This window comes from Mastomys coucha, unplaced genomic scaffold (genome assembly GCF_008632895.1).
Source record: "Mastomys coucha isolate ucsf_1 unplaced genomic scaffold, UCSF_Mcou_1 pScaffold1, whole genome shotgun sequence".
NCBI classification, from domain to species: Eukaryota; Metazoa; Chordata; class Mammalia; order Rodentia; family Muridae; genus Mastomys; species Mastomys coucha.
In genome coordinates, this window is record NW_022196891.1 from 26,380,588 (window position 1) to 26,400,725 (window position 20,138).

The window sequence follows — 20,138 nt, forward strand, 5'->3', positions numbered from 1 at the left end:
AAAAAAAAAAAAAAAAAAGAAGAAGAAGAAAAGAAAAAAGACAAAAGGGCTCCCTGCTAAAAAACAATCCAGGCCCAGATGGGCTCATTGCGATTCCCACCAGACTTTCAAAGAACAGCTAACATCAGTGCACCTCAACCTAATCCATAATTAGAAAAAGAAAGAATGCTACCAAGCTGCTTGCATGAAGCCAGTATTGTTCCAATTCCAAAATCAGAAGACATAACCAAAAAGGAAATTATAGAACATTTCCCACAATGAAGATAGATGCAAAAATGTCTAAATGAAATGCTGGCAAAATGTATTCAAGAACACATCAAAAATATCATTAATTATGACAAAGTTGAATTCTTCCTAGGGATGCAAGATTTGTTCAACACATACAAATCTATAACTTTTTCCCAATTATATATGGAGACTTAAGGACAGAAATCATATGATCATCTCAATATATACAAGAAAAAAGCATCTGAAACAACAAGTACCCTGCAGCATTTAGTACTTTAGTATTTAGAGAAGTCGAAGGGACAGATCTCAGCATGGTAAAAGTTGTCTTTGAGAAGCCTAAAGCAAACACCATGGTAAATGGGAAAAAAACTGTAATGGTTTCCACTAAAATCAGGACAGAAGAAGGGCATTTCTTCCTCCACCTTATTATATAGTTAGTACTTGAATTCCTTGAGATAGGTTTGGGGAAGGAGAGGATTTATAAAGTTTACAACTCTCGAGTCACACTCCATCTCATCGGGAGCTCAAGGCAGGAGCCTGGAGGCAAGAACTGAAGGAGAAGCATTGCTTACTGCCTCACTCCTCATGGCTTGCCCAGACTGCTTTCATTGATAACACAGGACACCTGCCCAAGGGTGGCACCACCCACGGTGGGCTGGGCCCTCCCACATCAATTATTAATCAGGAAAATGTACCATAGTTTTACCTACAGTCAATTTGATGAAGGCAATTTTTAAAGTTGAGATTCCTCTTCTCATAAGTCTAGGGAAAACAATATTTGAACTCTTAGCTAGAGCCATAATGTACAAGAGGGAAATAAAAGGAATGCAAATAGGAAAGGAAATGTCAAAGTATTTCTATTTCAAAGGATATGATGCTATCCTGAAGACCCTGAAGACTCTACCTGCAAACTCATGGAGCTGATAAACACTTAGAGAAAACTGACAATTTATAAAGTCAACAATAAAACTCAGTAGTTTTTCTATAGGCCAATGACAACCATACCTAGGACAAGGAACAAGAAAACAACCAACATCACCACAGCCTCAGAAAAATACCTAAAGGTGATCTTCACTTAGGGAGATGAAAGACCTTTACAGGGAAGAATTAAAATGCCAAAGGAGGAGAACAATGACTTGGATGAGGAAACTAGAAAGTCACACATAGAGGAATGAAATCAAAATCTGTCCCCCACCTTGTATAAACTCCAACTCCCACTGGGTCAAAGATCTTAGTGCAAGACCTGAAATTCTGAGACTGTTAAATCATTGAGAAAATCATCTCAAGATACAGGAGTAGGCAACAGCTGCTACAAAGCGACTCTAGCCATTTGTGAAATAATACCTACACCTGATCATGTGAGTCATGTAAAGTTGAAAGGCTCCTGCACAGAAAGGGAACCAATGAAGAAAAAGACTACACAGCATGCAAGAAAGCTTTCTAACTACATGTGGAATGGAGATTTAATACCTACAATATATAAAGAATTTAAAAGCTGAATAGCAGGAATCAAATAACCCAATTAAGGGCTAGGGGGATAAGTTGGTAGTTAAGAGTCCTTCCTGATGCTTTCTAAAGACCCAGGCTTAGTTCCTAGAACATACATGGTGGTTCACAGCTATCCATAACTCCAACTATAGAGGATCTAATGTCCTCTTGTGAACTCTTTGGAGGCCCGTCATAGGACACATATACAACACAAACATGTAGACCAAACACTCAAAATAGAATAAAATGTAAACATAAAAAAGGTAATTAAAAGTCAAAAATAAATAAACAGTTCTTAAAAGACAAAGTACAACTAGCCAAGAAACATGAAAAACTGTCAACATCACTACCCATCAGAGAAATGACATTCCATCTTACCCTAGTCGGAATGGCTAAAATAAAAAAACCAGAGCATCCATCTCTCTGGTTGATCAGCTTCATTTGTTGAAGGTGCTGTCTTTTCTCCAGTGTATAATTTTGGCCTCTGTGTCAATTTTAAGGAGTCCATGGGTGTGAAGAATTATGCTTTAATCCTATTCCACTTGTCAATGTGTCTGCTTTTATGACAATATCCAGACACTTATGACTACAGCTATGTAATATAACTTGAAATCTAGGATGATGACTCTTTCGGCAATTACTCAGTTATTCAGGATTTTCAAAAGCTATCCAATTTGTGTTTGTGTGTGTGTGTGTGTGTGTGTGTGTGTGTGTGAGAGAGAGAGAGAGAGAGAGAGAGAGAGAGAGAGAGAGAAAGAATTTGTATATGCTGTATCTCCAAATGCCATTGAAGATTACTTTTTCCATTTCTGTAAATAATTGTGTAGGAATTTTGATGGAAATTACATTGAATCTGCAGGTTGGTTTTAGTAGGATAGCCATGTTCACAATATTGATCATTCTGATCCACAGGTTTGAGAGATCTTTCCATCTTCTGGTGTCCTCTGCAGTCTCTTTCTTCAATGTCTTAATTTCTTTATTGTGCACATCTTTAACTTGGTTCGTTAGTGTTATATCAAGATTCTTTTTGGACTATCATGAAAGTTTGTTTCCCCAATTATTTTCACAGCCTGTTTCTCATTTATTTATAGAAAGGCCACAGATATTTTATGTCTTAATTTTGTATCTTGCCACTATGCGGAAGATGTTTATCAACTATAAAAGTTTCCTGGTGGAGTCTTTAGGGTCTTCTATTTATAAAACCCTATCACCTGCAAACAAGGATATTTTGACTTCTTCCTTTCTTATTTAACTTCATCATATCTCCTATAGTTTTCTTTTCTCTAGCTAAGCTTCAAGAACTAAATTGAATAGTTATGGGGAGATGGAGATTCTCCTGTGTTCTATTTCTGTAGAAATGCTTTGGGTTTCTCTATATTTGGGTGATATTGTCTATGGGCTTACTGTAAACTGCCTTTAATAGTTTGAGTCCAGCATCCCTAATTTTTCCAGCACCTTTGTCTTGGAGAGATGTTGTATTTTGTCAAAAAGTTTTTTTCTCCATCTAATGAAGTGGAAGTGATCATATGACTTTTTATTTTTAATTGGCCTATGTGGTGCAATACATTTATTGATTTATATATTTTGAACCATTTCTGAATATCTTGGATGAAGTCAACTTGTGGGTAATCTTTTGGATGAGTTCTTTAATTGAGTTTGCAAGTATTTTGTTGAGACATTTTTATCTGCGTTCATAGCAGAAATTGGTCTATAATTCTTTCTTCGATGTTTCCTTATGTGGACTAGGTATCAGAGTAATTGTGGCCTCATAAAAAGAATTGGGTGATGTTCCTCCTGCTTTTGCTGAATTATTTCAGAAGTATTGGTATTCATTCCTTAAAGGTTTGGTAGAATCCTGTACTGGATCTATCAGATTTCTGGGTTGTTTGTTTGTTTGGGAGATTTTTTTTATTACTACTTTTATTTCACTTGTGTCTTAGCTAGAGTTTTTCTGTTGTGAACAGTCACCATGACCAAGGGAACTCTTATAAAAACAACATTTATTTGGGGCTGGCTTAAAGGTTCAGAGATTCAGTCCAGTATCATTAAGGCATGTCAGTGTCCAGGCAGGCATGATGCAGGCTGAGCCTAGAGTTCTACATCTTCATCTAAAGGCTGCTAGCAGAATACTAGCTTCCAGGCAGCTAGGATGAGGGTTTTAAAAGCCTACACCCACAGTGCCACACCTACTCCAAAAAAGAACACACCTACTCGAACAGTACCACACCTTCTAATAGTGCATCTCATTGGGCCAAGCATATATAAACCATCACAACTTGGGGTTATGGGTCAGTTTAAATCATTTATTTCATCTTGACTTTGTGCCATCATGTATACCAAGAAATTCTTTCAGTTTTTCCAGTTTGGTGGATTATAGATTTTCAAAGTATGTTCTTAGAACACTCTGAATTTCCTTGTTGTCTTATAATTTTCCACTTTCATCTTTATTTCAATCCATGTGTTTTCCTTAATTTGGCTAAAAGTTTGCAACTTTTATTGATTTTTCTCAAAGTGCCAACTCTTTGTTTCATCAGTTCTTTTTATGCTTTTGTTTGTTTCTATTTCATTGATTTAAGCCCTGCGTTTGATTATACCTTGCCATCTACTCTTTTGAGATATTGTTTCTTCTTGTTTGTCCAGCGATATGAAGTATGTCATTAAGCTATTTACATGTCATTTCTTCAGATGTTTATGTAGGCACTTAGTACTATGACATTGCCTCTTTGAACTACTTCCTTCACTGTGTCACTTAGGTTTGAATATGTTGTGCTTTCAGTTTCATTCAATTCTAAATTATTTTAATTTCACTTTTGTTGTCTGTGTTGACTCAACCTACATTAAGTACTGGATTGTTCAGCTTCTATGAGATTGTGTATTTCTACCCCTATAATTTTTGTTGATATCTAGCTTTTAAAATCCAGAATGATTAGATAGAGTTCAGAATGTTATTTAATTCTTTTTCTACCTGTTGAGACCTTCTTTGTGGATATTCAAGAGACCAGAGGCAAGGAAGACATTTTGCAAGGAAGGGAAATAGAACATATGCTATAAAGAGATAAAAGGGAAAAAGAATAGCATGATTACATGGAGAAGGAGATGGTAAAGCTGGGAAAAGGAGAGAAAATTTGGAGGGGACAACTAATACTAAAGGCTTTTTGAAAAACCTTATGGATACCTACTACCATAAAATCCTCCTAAAATATAAACATAAATGAAATTAATATAAAGGGAATCACTATATAAGGGGGAGACAATACCTCATCAAGACAACTTATTCTTCTATATGCTAACCAACAGTTGAACCAGAACCATTTCTTGAAAACACTCTTTTTTGCACTGTATGGTTTTAGCTCCTTTGTCAAAGATCAAGTAACTGTAAGTGTATGGGTTCAACTAGCCCTTAGCATGCAGAAGAATGCAAAATGAACCATTCTTATTTCCTTGTACAAAGCTCAAATCCAAGTGGATCAAGGACATCCACATAAAACCAGATACACTGAAACTAATAGAAAAGAAAGTGGGGAAGAGCCTCAAGCACATGGGCACAGGGGAAATTTTCCTGAAAAGAACACCAATAACTTATGTTCTAAGATCAAGAATTGTTAAATGGGACCTCATAAAATTACAAATCTTCCATAAGGCAAAGGACACTGTCAATAGGACGAAATGGCAACCAACATATTGGGAAAAGATCTTTACCAACCCTATATCCAATAGAAGGCTAATATCCAATATATACAAAGAACTCAAGAACTTAGACTCCAGAGAACCAAATAACCCTATTTAAAATGGGGTACAGAGTTAAACAAAGAATTCTCAACTGAGGAATACCAAATGGCTGAGAAGCACCTAAAGAAATGCTCAACACCCTTAGTCATCAATGAAATGCAAATCAAAACAACCCTGAGATTCTACCTCACACCAGTCAGAATGGCTAAGATCAAAAACTCATGTGACAGCAGATGCTTGTGAGGATGTGGAGAAATAGGAACACTCTTCCACTGCTGGTGGGAATGCAAGCTGGTACAAATCCTCTGGAAATCAGTTTGGTGGTTCCTCAGAAAATTGGACATAGTATTACCTGAGGACCCAGTATAAATCACTCCTTGGTATATACCCAGAAGATACTCCAACATGTAATAAGGACACATGCTCTATTGTGTTCAAAGCAGCCTTATTTATAATAGCCAGGAGCTCGAAAGAACCCAGATGTCCTTCAACAGAGGAATGATTACATAAAATGTGGTATATTTACACAATGGAGTATTCCTCAGCTTTTAAAAACAATGAATTCATGAAATTCATAGGCAAATGGATTAAACTAGAAAATATCATCCTGAGTGAGGTAACCCAATCACAAAAGAACACACATGGTATATATTCACTGATAAATACATATTAGCCCAGAAGATTGGAATACCCAAGATACAATTCACAGACCAAATGAAGCTCAAAAAGAAGACCAAAGTATGGATACTTCAGTCCTTCTTAGAATGTGGAGCAAAATACCTATGGGAGGAGATACAGAGACAAAGTGTGGAGCAGAGACTGAAGGAAAGACCACCCAGAGACTGCCCCACCTGGAGATCCATCCCACATACAGTCACCAAACCCACACAATATTGTGGATGCTAACAAATGCTTGCTGACAAGAGCCTGATATAGCTGTCTCCTGAGAGGCTCTACTAGTGCCTGACAAATACAGAGGTGGATGCTCTCAACCAACCATTTTACTGAGCACAAGGTCCCCAATGGAGGAGCTAGAGAAAGGACCGAAGGAGCTGAAGGAGCTTGCAGCCCTATAGAAGGAACAACAATATGAACCAACCAGTACCCCCAGAGCTCCCAGAGGCTAAACCACCAACCAAAGAGTACACATGGAGGGACCCATGGCCCCAGCTGCATATGTAGCAGAGGATGGCTTTGTTGGATATCAATGGGAGGAGATGCCCTTGGTCCTGGGATGGCTCCATGTCCCAGTATAAGGGAATGCCAGGACAGGAAAGCAGGATTGGGTGTGTTGGTGAGCAAGAGGTTGGGGGATGAGATAGGGGGTTGTTGGAGGGGAAACCAGGAAAGGTTTTCTTCATTTACATTTGAAATGTAAATAAAGAAAATATCAAATAAAAAAGGAAAAAAGACAACTTATATATATTATCAAAGTGTGCCTTTATGACACTCTGAATTTCCTTGTTGTCTGTTATAATTTTCATCTTCCATTTTTATTTTATTTCTCATGTTTTGTTTAATTTGGCTAAAGGTTGGCAATGCCAGGAATGGATTACATCTCCTTAAGTCATTAGCTAAAAGGGTCTCATAGGACTCCTACCCACCCAAACAGCACAAACTATTTTCAAGGCTGTTGGTTACTCTCTGTAACCTGTTGTAAGGCCCTATTGAGGACAGAGTTCTTTTATCAGTGAACATGATGAAATTTAGCTGTTGCCCATGTAAAAACTTTACCCCTGCTGATTTGTGCTCATGGTTGTTGAAGGCATTCTTCATGCCACTGGAGGAGAAAGTTAAACTTAAATATTACCCAGCTACATACCCTGTGATCTATAACAATCTGCAAGATCGTCTGGTGCAGGAGTGGCAAAAATATTATGTGAGTAACCAACTACTCCTCTAGTGGATGCCATGAGATAGAACCCATATCTGCTACTGTTAAAGTGGCCAAAAACCTGAGACTATATGCATCATATTCATGGGGAAAAACTCAATCATATTATTCTGCTAAAAGAAAATGCCAATTCAAGTGATCTCTGATAACAGATTGTCATATGTGTAGAGCTTAGCATTGCTCATCTCTCATTAGAGAAGGGTGGTGGGTTTTTTTGTTTGTTTGTTTGTTTTGTTTTGTCTTACAGTAAACGACAATGAACAAAGAGACCTATAACTAGATAATGTTCAGAGAGTAAGAGAGTTTGGAGGTCTCAGCCTTAAATGGGATGTTTTTATGAAACCTCTTCCCTCAAGCCGTGGGTAACAATGAAGAAGAGGCGACAGGAATATGAGAAAAGCCAACAGTACTAATACACATATATTTAAAAGTAGGCTGTACAGCATGCACAAGGTTCAATCCAAACAAAATCCCAGCAATGAGAATGGGAATTGGACACAAAGTGCCACCCCTAACCAAGAAGCAATTTTCAATCAAAATAAACAGGAAAAGGATACCAGCTTTCTTCAGTGTCATGTCTGTGGTTATAAACAATACTATAGGGCAGGCCCCATCCTCAGGAGTAGATGGCCAACATGAAATGCACATCGTGTTTTTGTTTTTGTTTTTGTTTTTGTTTTGTTTTTTGATTTTTTGAATTATTTGGTTTTGGTTTGGTATTTTACCCACATTGACTTTTTTTTCCAGTTTATCATTTTTTTTTTCTTTTTTCTTTTTATTTTTTTTCATGTTTTTCTGTGAAAGACAAAGGGAGTACTGGGGAGAGGGAACATGAAGCAGGGTGGGTAGGAAGGAAGTAGGGAATCTAAGAGAAGTTGGGGGAAGATGTCATCAAAATATACACCATGAAAAAACTTTTAAGTAAAAATTTAAAAAGGAAAAAGGAAAACATGAATAAATGTTGGCAAAAATATGAGGAAAGAGTAAATGCTTAGACATTGATGGTAGGAATATAAACTAACTCTGCTCCTATGGAAATCAGTATGAAGAAGCCTCAGAAAAAACAAAAATAGACTACTATTTAAACATAAAGATAATATGGTATATATACACAAAATAATTTTATTCAGTCATAAAGAAGAAAATTATTCAATATAAAGGAAAAGTGGTGCAATTTCAGGTTATCATTTAACCAAATTAAATTAAGAGTAGTATGAGCCAGATATACTATTCTTGGGTACTTACTGGAACAACTGAACGAACAGAGATCATTGCACATCAATGTTTATTGAAACAGAATTCACAAAAGCTATGTTATTGAACCAAGTTAGGTATCTACTAAGAGAGAATTAGAGAAATAAAATGTGGAATGTTCTCACAGGTAAGTGTAAGTCACACCATTCATCAAAGAAGCTTCTTTTCCCAACAAATGGAGGCTATATACAGATCCACAACTGCTAAAGATGCAGAAGACAAGTAGCACAGGATGTCTGGTCCAAGTCAGTACACAGTCTTAGTTATGGTTCTATTGCTGTGAAGAAACACTACCACCAAGACAACTCTTATAAAGGAGCACAGTTAATTGGGGGCTTACCTATAGTTTTAGAGATTTAGTCTCCTATCATTATGGTAGGAAGCAGACAGGCATGCTTTTACAACTGTATCTGGGAGCTTTACATCCAAATCCATAGGCAGGAGAGAGAGAGAGAGAAAGAGAGAGAGAGAGAGAAAGAGAGAGAGAGAGAGAGGGAGAGAGAGAGAGAGAGAGAGAGAGAGAGAGAGAGAGAGAGAGAGAGAAGCCTATTCCTTTGGACACATTTTCACTAACAAGGCCATACCTCCTAATCTTTCTCAAACAGTTTATCAAATTGGAACTAAGTTTGCAAATATATGAGCCTATGGAGGGCATTCTCATTCAAACTACCACACACATCTACAATGCAACCTCAACAAATTATGGCTCAGGAAAAAGGAAATAAGGGCAGAGAGATTTCAAGAGGCAGAGCACAAGGATACCTGATGCTAGAAAGTATCTTATAGCCAGGACCAGAAATCCATACCCTTAACACATCAACAATATGGCTACCTAAACAAAACCTGAAGAGTACAAATTGACACACCCAGTTAAAAGGGGAATTTTCAAAAGTTCCCACTCCTAGATGAAAAGCTACAGAAAATTAATTGCTATTGAGCGAGGGGGACTTAGCTTTTTTCAAGGGATAATATCCCTAATAGTATGCACAATCCCAAGTGGTCAGCCCAAACACAAGTACCTATGAGAAATCTATGGATTCAGTCAGGTGTGTGTGTGTGTGTGTGTGTGTGTGTGTGTGTGTGTGTGTGTGTACCTGTGTGCAGTATGTAGCAATAATAAAGAGGAAAAGGTCATGAATTTGAGAGGGAGAGAGGTGAGACATTGGATAAATTGGAAATTCACAAAATTCTTAAGAAATATGAATTTAAACATAAAAGATAAAATGGTATATATATACATAAAATAATTTTATTCAGTCATAAAGAAGAAAACTATTCAATATAGAGAAAAAGTGATGCAACTTCAGGTTATCATTTAACCAAATTACGTCAAATTCAAAAGAACAAATATTACATTTGTTTTCTACTATTGGTAGATTCTATATTTTATATAAATATATATAGTCATGTAATTCATAAGTATTACATAAAAATAGAAGTAGATTTGTATAGGTGAATGAGACACTAACTAGAGGAGGGAAGGAAGAGAGGAGGGAAGGAAGAGGGGAGGTAAGTCATTGTCAAAATACATCATATACTTACATGAAAATGTTCTTATGAAATCTAGGAATCTGTAAAATAAATACATGGCAAGACATTTATTTATAAAGATTGCTAAGAAATATAATACATAAATTGAAAAGATAATAAACATTTACAGGGCTAGAACTTTTGATAGGAATGTAGACAAATTCACTCCTTATTAAACACTACATGGAGGTTCCTCTGTAACAGCATTGTCCTTTAGGCAAACCCTCTATGTATACAAATGAAATGAAATCATTACCTTATAAAGGTTTAAAAAATAATTATTAACTAAGCAGGTATCATATCCAATATCAACATGCTAGATGTAGGTAGTAGTGAAGGGTAGGTCAGAATCGCACTGAGAGAAATAAATGTCCCCAGATATACTGCCAGAGATGCTCTCACAGGGATGCATATGAGTAGGGCACTGTGGAAAGCAGTTATTCACACGCAGCCTGTCTGAAGACATTTTCACCCTAGAGGGTTGTGTGTTAGTAGCATGTAATGGGTGGAGAAGCTGGGAAGGCTGCTCTATAGCTTACCATGCACAGCCCTCACTTGGGCACCTACAAAACTTTTTCCCAGTGTAAAATGTCAACAGTGCTGAGATTGAGAAATGTGCTCTACAGAACAACTATAGATCCTATGCTTCCTGCAGAGTTCATAATGAATCAAGCAAGTCAAAGTGTCAAATATTCTAAATCGAGAATTTTAAATGGCATTGGTCCAAAGAATCAAATAAAATTCAGATGACTTTTCAAAAATATTTAACCTTATAATTGTTAGTGATGATATAGCTAGGTGTGGTCTACAAAACAACAAAAGGTGGGAGAAGAAATTTTGAGAAGTTACTTGTAACTGACAAGATGTTTACAGTGGCAATCATCTGGTTAGATTTTTACTATTCTAAGAAAATTATTTTAAAAAACCTGATGCTTCAATATTAATAATGGAGTAAAGCTTAGAGTTAGCAAAGTTCCTTTTTAAGTACTGATGATGGTGATATAAATACTTCTATACCATAACAATCATCTCATCAGCCAACCAAAAGAAACCCAACCTAGCAAAAGCACGCATGATTTCCTAACAATGGGTTTATCCTTTTTGCCTCCATTTCAGTGTGTTTTACAGATGTGCTTTCCTACTTTTATTCTGTCTCTAGGGATCAAATGCTCCTCAGGAGGAAGTATAATAAATTACTGGAAGTTATTTTGCTTCCTGTCAATGCAAGGCTTGGATTAATAATGAAACCAATTAAATCCTCAAATACCTCCAGTGGCAACAATAAAAATTTAATTTCCAGGGAGCGGTAAGGTTAGCTATGTTGAACACCATATGCAATCACATATTTTCAAACACTGGGGACTCCAACTATTTTGTCAAAGAAAAAGCACCTCTCTGATTTAATCAATGTGGTAACAAAAGAATGTGTGCTCTTTCCTAGCTGTCTCATGCATCTCTGATGATAACCAGTCTGCAGAAATGACAGAATGCCTCAAGCAGATGAATGGTATGCCTCCCCTTGTGCAGGAATGCATCATTCCCTGTCGGGAAGACTGCACTTTCACCCCTTGGTCTAAGTTCACTCCCTGCTCCAAGAACTGTGAAGCAACCCAGATCAGGAGGCGACAGCTCACAGGTAGGATATCTCTGCCATTGCAGCTTCAGCCAAGCCATCGTTTTCTGAATACCTTAGTAGAATACAAGTTCTAACAGAAAGAAATGGGATCAGATTCCTCCTTCCTCCTCATTCCCAGGAAATATCCTGAAGACTTGCAGCAATGTCTGAGAAGTGATATATACCTGGTTAATACTTGTGAAATGAATGAGAGATAGGACCATTTATGTCAATAAAGTTTTGACATAGCTTTATAATTTATTTGCATATCCCATGGCAAAGTTAGCAGTGCCAGCAGACATTTTGAAAGCTTAAAATAGTCATTGCTATTTTTTTTAAGAAAGTGAAATAACTGACATTATTGTCTTTTTCCATTATCTGATAAGCAGTTGGACCCTTTCAGACTTTATTATTTTAAGGTAAAAGTCAAATTACACATGCAGGTTCTTTTGTGTCTTATTATTGTCTGTCAATACCGTGTACCTCAGCAAAGGTTAATGGAAATTGAAGCAAATCCTAGTTTAGTTGAAGCATTAAAGCATTTTCTTTTTGCTGGCAATATAAAAATAACTGCTACAATAGCAAAACGGACTGTTCAGATAATGCCCTGTGATTTCCCCTAAGTGTGTGTGTCCTCAGGTATGTAAGAAATGAAACTCAGGGAATATAAAACCAAAAGAGAAAAATACGAGAATGATCAGTGAGATAATGTAATTAGTATGAAGACTGAGGGACTAAGCCCAGATGATCATTTGTTTACATGAGTATTTCAAGGTCTCTTGATTCAAACTCACCTGTTGCATGTAGCTTTTCACTAGCATGCCTAAGTTCTGGGAACATGTTGTGCTACCAGCCCTCACCTAGCTTCCCTTGAATCCACAGATAAAAGACACACACATAGTTGTTCCTTGCCTTTGGACACATTGCTGGATGCTGTTCTACCTCCTGCCTGGGGAAAAAAAATGTCCTTAACAATATTCTAATCTCCACAACCCCATCTGCTCTAAACTTTAGTTGCTAAAATACATCTAGTCCCTGCTAAACATCTCTGCCTGACCATCTACCTGCAGGAGTGGCCACAGCCACCCAATCCCCATGCTCCTCCTGAGACCTCACATGGCTGCTTGGCTCTTCTCTCTCCAAAGCTTGCCGAACTCCCTCTTCCCTTGGATCTGTCTGTTTTTCTTCCAGGGACCTTGAAGTTCCACCTATTCGTTCCACCCAGCAAATAGCCCAGGGCTTTCTTTATCAAGAACCAATTTGGGAACAGGACCTTAGCATCAAAACCATCCCTACACTCACTATTCTAGTCCACTGATTACCTGATCACATTTATACTCTCTAAAATTGGCTCACTGGATGGACTATAGCTTTTGAAGAATTTCTGCATACACACAGGACCTCAAAATCTACATGACAAGTGAAGGTGAAATATATACTCACAAGAGACTTTGAAAATGAGGGATGCTGCTCCCATTCCTCTGTACAAAATGACTGTCCATATGTGATTATATATAACACTGCTTACATCATTCAGATGAAAACGACTGACAGAAAAAGCAATACAAGAGGACAGACTACACATGACAGACCAAATCTGAAGTTAGAGACCAATCTCCAGCTACTTTTCTGTCCTTCCTGCACACACCAGTGTGTCAGAAGCCATTGTCCTAGCAATGCTTCACTTCTGAGGTGAAAGAGAACTTCCTTTGGTGAGAAAGACCATAGTTGGTAGCCAGTTGCAACCCTTGCCTAGGAGGTTTGCTAATGATATTTAGCACCTGCTAAACAAGAGCAAGTGTTTTGGGTTCATTTTATAACTAGCACCATTTGTACTATAAATTGTTAAAAGTTGAATGACTTTGACTTCTAAGATGTATTTTCTTTAAAACTACATATTGAAAGCTGTTATTAATTATTGTATGATTCAAAGTTAAACTAAAAGGCTGCACAGGTTTATTGTATGTTTTATTAGCTGCTACTATTTTAGGTAGCTAATTGATCTTTGCACTCCTTCTGTCTAGATGACAACATAATTGATCAGTCTCATAAAATACATTAGTCATGAAAGCACAAACAGCCATTTACAACAATATTGATAAACAAAAAGCCAATGGCACATGAATGCACTGAAGTTTTTCCTCTAGCTTTTTCAAGGCTTTTTATTATGATGTTCTTTTATTTTTACTTTCTCCAATGATACTTGACAGAAATTTTAATGAATATTTTCTAATATGCATGGCAATAGAAACCATGTGATTCTGACCATGTGACACAAACACACCACAGGTCCTAACACAAACCAGTAAATATTGGCCATCTAGAACATTAGCTGTCTTTTGTGGAGTATTTTTAAGTTACCATTTGGGTGTTCCATGTTTGTTTCTGAACTGGATGTTTACAGACCATGTGGTAATTAAAGCAATTGTTTATTCAGTGACAGATACATTAAATTTATTACCCACGTATGGGAATATACACGTTCAAAATAGCTAGATCCCTCACACTTTGAATTAAGTGGATGTGTCCTTGCATTTGCACTGATTGATACTTTTAAGTCTACCTTAGTCTAAAGGTCAGTGCTGATTTTGATTAGAATGCAATCAAAGTGAAGCCCCAGCACTAATGTGTTTCTTATTGGGAGAATTGTCTCAGCGTTAACTCACTTACTTCAGTCCATCTTCAAACAGGGCTGCCATGCAATTAAGAGGGTGATCACAGAGGCGACATCTATTTGTACAGAGTGTTTGTTCTGCTGGTAGCTTCTGTTTGCCTTGTAGATGAGGACTATCTATATTTCCTGGTCTTCCTTCTCGTTATCTCCTTTCTCCATCTTCTATTTTTCTCCCGTTGAGGAGAGAATTGAGCTAGAGAACTAGAGGTGTGAGCAAATAGAGTAGTATCTAGTGAGAGGGGAAAATAACAAGGGCTCCTGAAACATTACCCTAGATGCTGTCATTAGTCCTATGTGTGGACTGTACCAAAATAATTCAAGTCCAGCATTGTAATCTGTCCTTGGCATTGTTGGCATACACAGGGGGACTGTGTAGTACAGAGGGCAAGTTTGGTTTTTATTGCGATAAATTTAATGGTTGATTTAGGTGCATGTTTCTATCTAGCCTGTGGCTCAGAGACTTAATTCTATCTTGGATAGAATTAATTATTTGGAGTGTAAGAATTATGAATAGTAATTTAAGATCTCAACTAGGGTAAATATATAGGAGCTGAGACATGAGAATCCAAGATGGTCTAGTGAGGAAACTTAGCAGCTAAGTAGAGAGAGAATGTTCACTAAACACATAAAGCAGTAAATCCTGAAATGTGACCAGAGGAATAGTAGAAATCAGAATAGGAGTAATGGACAAAAGGACATATTATGGTAGAATGGAAACTATGGAGAATATTTCAAAAAGAAGGTTGTAATCAGTACTCTGAGAGGTCATCCACAATCAACTTTGAAAGATAAGAAATTGCTTCCTGGTGCATTAGTTTCTCTCATCACTTTGGGAAAAGTGATGTCAAGACCCAGGGTAGACTTGGACTCCAAGACTAAGTGGGCAGAAAACAGAGAGGAAGGTGCAGATATGGAGATGAAATTCAGTAGTATTTCATGTGACGAGTAGAGTTCTAGGCCAGGCTGATAGGAGGGAATGGGACTGTGTAGTGATGAACATCATAGTCAGAAAGCTCTCAGGACACTAATGATGTCCTTCTCAAGCTGTTTCTGAGTGTGCCTAATGGCAGACATGAGTGAGTGCAGTACCCTGAAAGGCCAATAGATGGTGAAGGTCATGGTAGAGCAATTCAGGGAGAAGATCAGGGTAGAGCAACTCACATCAGGCTAAAATAATGTCAGGGACTTGGAATTGTTCACACCAGGCAAGAGTGATTCAGATTCCACAGGAATCCTTGCAAATTATTTTCAGGCATTAATAACATGCTCATGAGTCCATCACCCACCAGGCAGAATTTGTATAACACTGCATGTGGAAAGTCATGTGACAGTGAGGAAACCAGCCATACATCATCTTATAAAGTATTTGCATGATAACCATAAAGCCCACAGACAGACCAATAAAGCTGCCTATGTTTTTTTTTATAACTTGCCATGACCCTAGCCAATGACTCACTAATGAGGGAAAAATGGTGAAATTATTAAGTCTAGGAAAGTTTTAGGAATATAGAGAAAACATATTATCATTACTCCAAGTCGGCAAAATAGCTAAAAGTTATACTTAAACTTAGTAGGTAAAGTCAAGTGACATCAGGATGCTCAAGTTCAAAGGACTTCTCAAACAGAAGGTTTATTTCAATTTATTGTTACTTTTAATATTTATAAGTAGTCTGATTTCAGGAAGCAAGATTAGTTTGACTTTGTCTATACCATCTGAAATAACCTCTGCCTTCATTTTGAGCTTGTTATATGAAGAATATAATTTTGTTTTTTGGAGAAATAAATTTTTAGTTATTTGCAAAAAAAGGAAAGAGCTTTCTGTTTACGTTTTTATTGATTCCTCTTGAAGAAGACAAGGTTAGCCAAATTGTGGTTATCAGTTAGAGGGACAGTGATACCATCTGTACATCCCCCATCTTGTCTAAGCCAAGTTTGGCTGGGTTAGTATTGGGTGGGAGAAAAAATATAAAATATAGTAATAAGAGTTTTATAATTATTGAACTGGGATAGTAAGCATAATGCCTTGTACCATATTTAAAAAAGCAGTTTTAATTTTCAAATTAATTTTAATTTCATATTTTCTCAGATTACTGCCTATATTGTCCTAGAATTTTTTCCGTGACAAAAAGAGATTGAAATCATATTTAAGTTTAATGTTCAAGTGGTTGTATGTACAAAGATGTGAGTGACTTTCAATAGAACATCAGATCCAAAATTAATAGTACCATGTGTCTTCTTTTAACAGGGAAAAGCAGGAAGAAAGAGAAGTGCCAGGATGCTTCCCTGTACCCTCTGGTGGAAATGGAACCATGTCCCTGTGATACATTCATGTCTCATCCTTATGGAAACTGGTCAGCTTGCATTCTACCAGAAAGCAAAAAGGATCCTCAGCAAGGAGGATTGTGGGTGCAAGGAGATGACAAAGAATGTGGAGACGGCGTACGCTTTCAGGCAATAGCATGCTCTGATATAAACGGAAGACCCGTCGACCCCTCATTCTGCAACAGCTCTGGTAAGGAGACAGATGAAAAGTAGCAGATGAGACCTTTCACAGGGCTCAGGAGGTTTATCAAAGGCCTGCGTATCACTGTAGATTTGTTTCTTATGAATTATTATCATTCTTATTTGTGAATAGCATACTTTCGTCATAAAATCAAAGCATATGTAATGCACACATTTTTTTTTTGTTTGTTTTTTTGAGACAGGGTTTCTCTGTGTAGCCCTGGCTGTCCTAGAACTCATTCTGTAGACCAGGCTGGCCTCGAACTCAGAAATCTGCCTGCCTTTGCCTCCCAAGTGCTGGGATTAAAGGCGTGCGCCACCACTGCCCGGCACACACATTTTTTTATTGCAACTATTATCTGACTATACCAACTGCAGATGTGTGACTCTTCCCCCTACCAAGTCCTTCCTTGGTTGACCTTGGCTTATTGGTCACCTGCTTCCTGTTAGTCATAACAGTTGTTCCTCTTCACTGAGGAACCTCAAGCCTGAAAGAAATGAATGCAGATTTTATGGAGTTTGTAAAATTAGTGCTTTTACCATATCCATAAGGGGGAAATCACTTCCTGAGTTTTGTGTGAGGTAGCTGATAAAATATCAATGGGAAAAATTGACTTTCAATATTTTCAGTGTGAATATAAATGCATACAAGTGAATAAAAGATAGAAATCATTGGGGTCTTCTGGGTGAGTTTTGTTAGATATTATTTGGAGAGAAGATTGAATTTTGAGCCTTAAGATTCTGAGCTAGGGGCTGGTGAGATGGCTCAGCAGGGAAGAGCACCGACTGCTCTTCGAAAGGTCATGAGTTCAAATTCCAGCAACCACATGGTGGCTCACAACCACCCATAATGAGATCTGATGCCCTCGTCTGGTATGTCTACAGACAGCTACAGTGTACTTACATATAATAAATAAATAAATATTTAAAAAAAAAAGATTCTGAGCTAGGACTGAATGGAAGACTAAATTCAGCCACAGTGCAGGAGCTGTGAAGTTCCTGCAGTTGTTGGTCAGGATGGAGTCAATGCTCTTTTGTTTTTTTTTTTTTAGTTTTATGCTATCCTTAGTTTTCTTCTTATGTTACCTTTTATTTACAAGATCAAACAAGGTATGAATTCAGCTGAGGAATTAAAAAGAAATTTATGCTTGGGTAATTATGTAAGTAGACGGATCAATTTTAGTCTTACCCATTGATGTCATGTGTCTAGGAAGCTTTTTTCATAAACACTAGAAATGACAAATTAAATTCTTTCTAATAAAAGAATAAGGCGAAAGACAATTCTTCTATACACAGTGTGCTAGGTCGTCTTTAGACAAGACACACCCACACCATTGCTTAGAATCAACCCAAGGATCAGTGATCCTTTGAACTAGTGCCAACATTACCACCACTTGGCTCCTTGACTAGTCTGCAGAACTGTATGGAATGATCTGACTATTAGAAATATTAAGCACCCCAAATGGACACTTCTAAAGAAGTCAAAGTTGGTGCCATTTAGCTTTCACATGTGTCATGGTTTTATATATTTAGTCTATATAAGTATATATATTGCATTTTTGCTATATATCTCCTCTTCCCCCTTCCAAATGCTAACTAGGCTGAACTCTGCTTGGACATGAGAGATTTTGGCCTAAGCTTATTCTACAATTTGTGTTTGCTAGTGTGAGGTTATATAGGAACCCAGGAGAAACTTTTAAAGTAAGAGATTGACATTTAAAGATGCTCAAAGGGAGTTTAATTTCTGACTAGCTCTGAGGATTCTAACTAGAGAGTACTTGGTTAGACTTTAGGGAAGTCCCCACTGGTGTAGCATCAATCTGGGATGAGAAAGGCAAGAAGGCCAGAGAGAGTAGACAGTACCTAACAGGACCGTCTCTCCGAGATCTCACAGAGGAAACATGTTCTGGAAAATAAAAGTGCAAAAAGGAATTTGAATGCAAGGGGAGAGAGGAGTTATGTAAAGTGAGGCTGCCCTCAGGGGAGTCTCATGAAATCAACCCAGGAGCATGGACCTCATTCAACTGCAGCAGTAAACTGGGGAAGGAGAGGATAATGGATGCAAATCATGCTGTAAAAGAGGCAGTGGTGGCATATGCCTTTAATCCTAGCACTTGGGAGGCAGAGACAGGCGGATTTCTGAGTTCGAGGCCAGACTGGTCTACAGAGTGAGTTCCAGGACAGCCAGGGCTACACAGAGAAACCCTGTCTCAGAATAAACAAAACAAAACAAAACAAACAAAACAAAACAAAACAAAAAACAACAACAACAACAACAAAAAGACTGCTTGTAGCCACAGTTTGGAGAAATGGACATCCCTCTAATCTATGTCTGCCAGTCAAGGAAAGGCATAGTGAGGGATGATGGTAATAGTTATACAAAGGACTGCTTTTAAAGTACAGACCGCAGAGTGAGCTGAAAGGGTGTGTGTGTCTCCACCCACAAACACAGTGGTCTTCCAATGTTATGTTAGCTCTTCCATCATGGTGGCAAGATACCTGAGAAAGCAACTTCAAAACTGGGAAGCTCATAGACCATGAGCTTCAGTGCATGATCAGCCATCCCCATTGCTGTGGCAAGGAAGTGATATAACTCTAGGATGTGGTAGAGGAAAACGACTCGTGTCACAGTTTCCAGGAAGCAGAGAAAGGAGATAAGGGAAGGCTACAGCTTTCAAAGGCACTGCCCAAGCACCCTTTCTCCAAGTCCTAACCCTAATAAGACATCACCAGCCGATTAACCTACCAAGGGAGCTGGTGCCCTTGTGATCCAATCACTTCTGTATAACAGCTCCTACTGGAGACCACACCCTTTATACATGCACCTTCATGCAGAACATTTTATATTCTCACTGTATCATTTCAACCCTGTACTAATGACTCGGGGTTTCTTGGCACTGTTATAAGATACGTGGATATGGTTAAAGCAGTTTAGCAGAGGAAGAGTTTATTTTGGCACTTGGCTTGAGGGTACTGCTCTTCATAGCAGTGAGGCATGGTGGTGGGAGATGCTCATGGATGTGGTAGCAGGAATGTGAGTCTGCCTTCACACCTTTTAAGGGCATGCCAGTTCTCAGCTGGATTTCTCCTTCCTACCTGTTCATTCCATCCAGGATCTCAGCCTAGGCAGTGGCAGAATACACATTCAAGGTCAATTTTCTTCATAAGCAGTCCTTATGGAATCATTTCTATGGGCGTACACCTTGGGGTTTATTAACTCAGTC

At 37.9% G+C, this 20,138-nt stretch overlaps 1 protein-coding gene across 2 annotated transcripts in view; it reads left to right on the plus strand.

The window, feature by feature from the left end:
* Thsd7b (thrombospondin type 1 domain containing 7B) overlaps positions 1–20,138 on the plus strand; it is an 895,860-nt gene that overhangs the window by 615,147 nt on the left and 260,575 nt on the right. For both annotated transcript variants that reach the window (XM_031381328.1, XM_031381317.1), the window contains exons 13-14: positions 11,565–11,759; positions 16,658–16,924. In XM_031381328.1, coding sequence (XP_031237188.1) covers positions 11,565–11,759; positions 16,658–16,924 — 462 coding nt within the window. The remainder of the gene's footprint in view (positions 1–11,564; positions 11,760–16,657; positions 16,925–20,138) is intronic.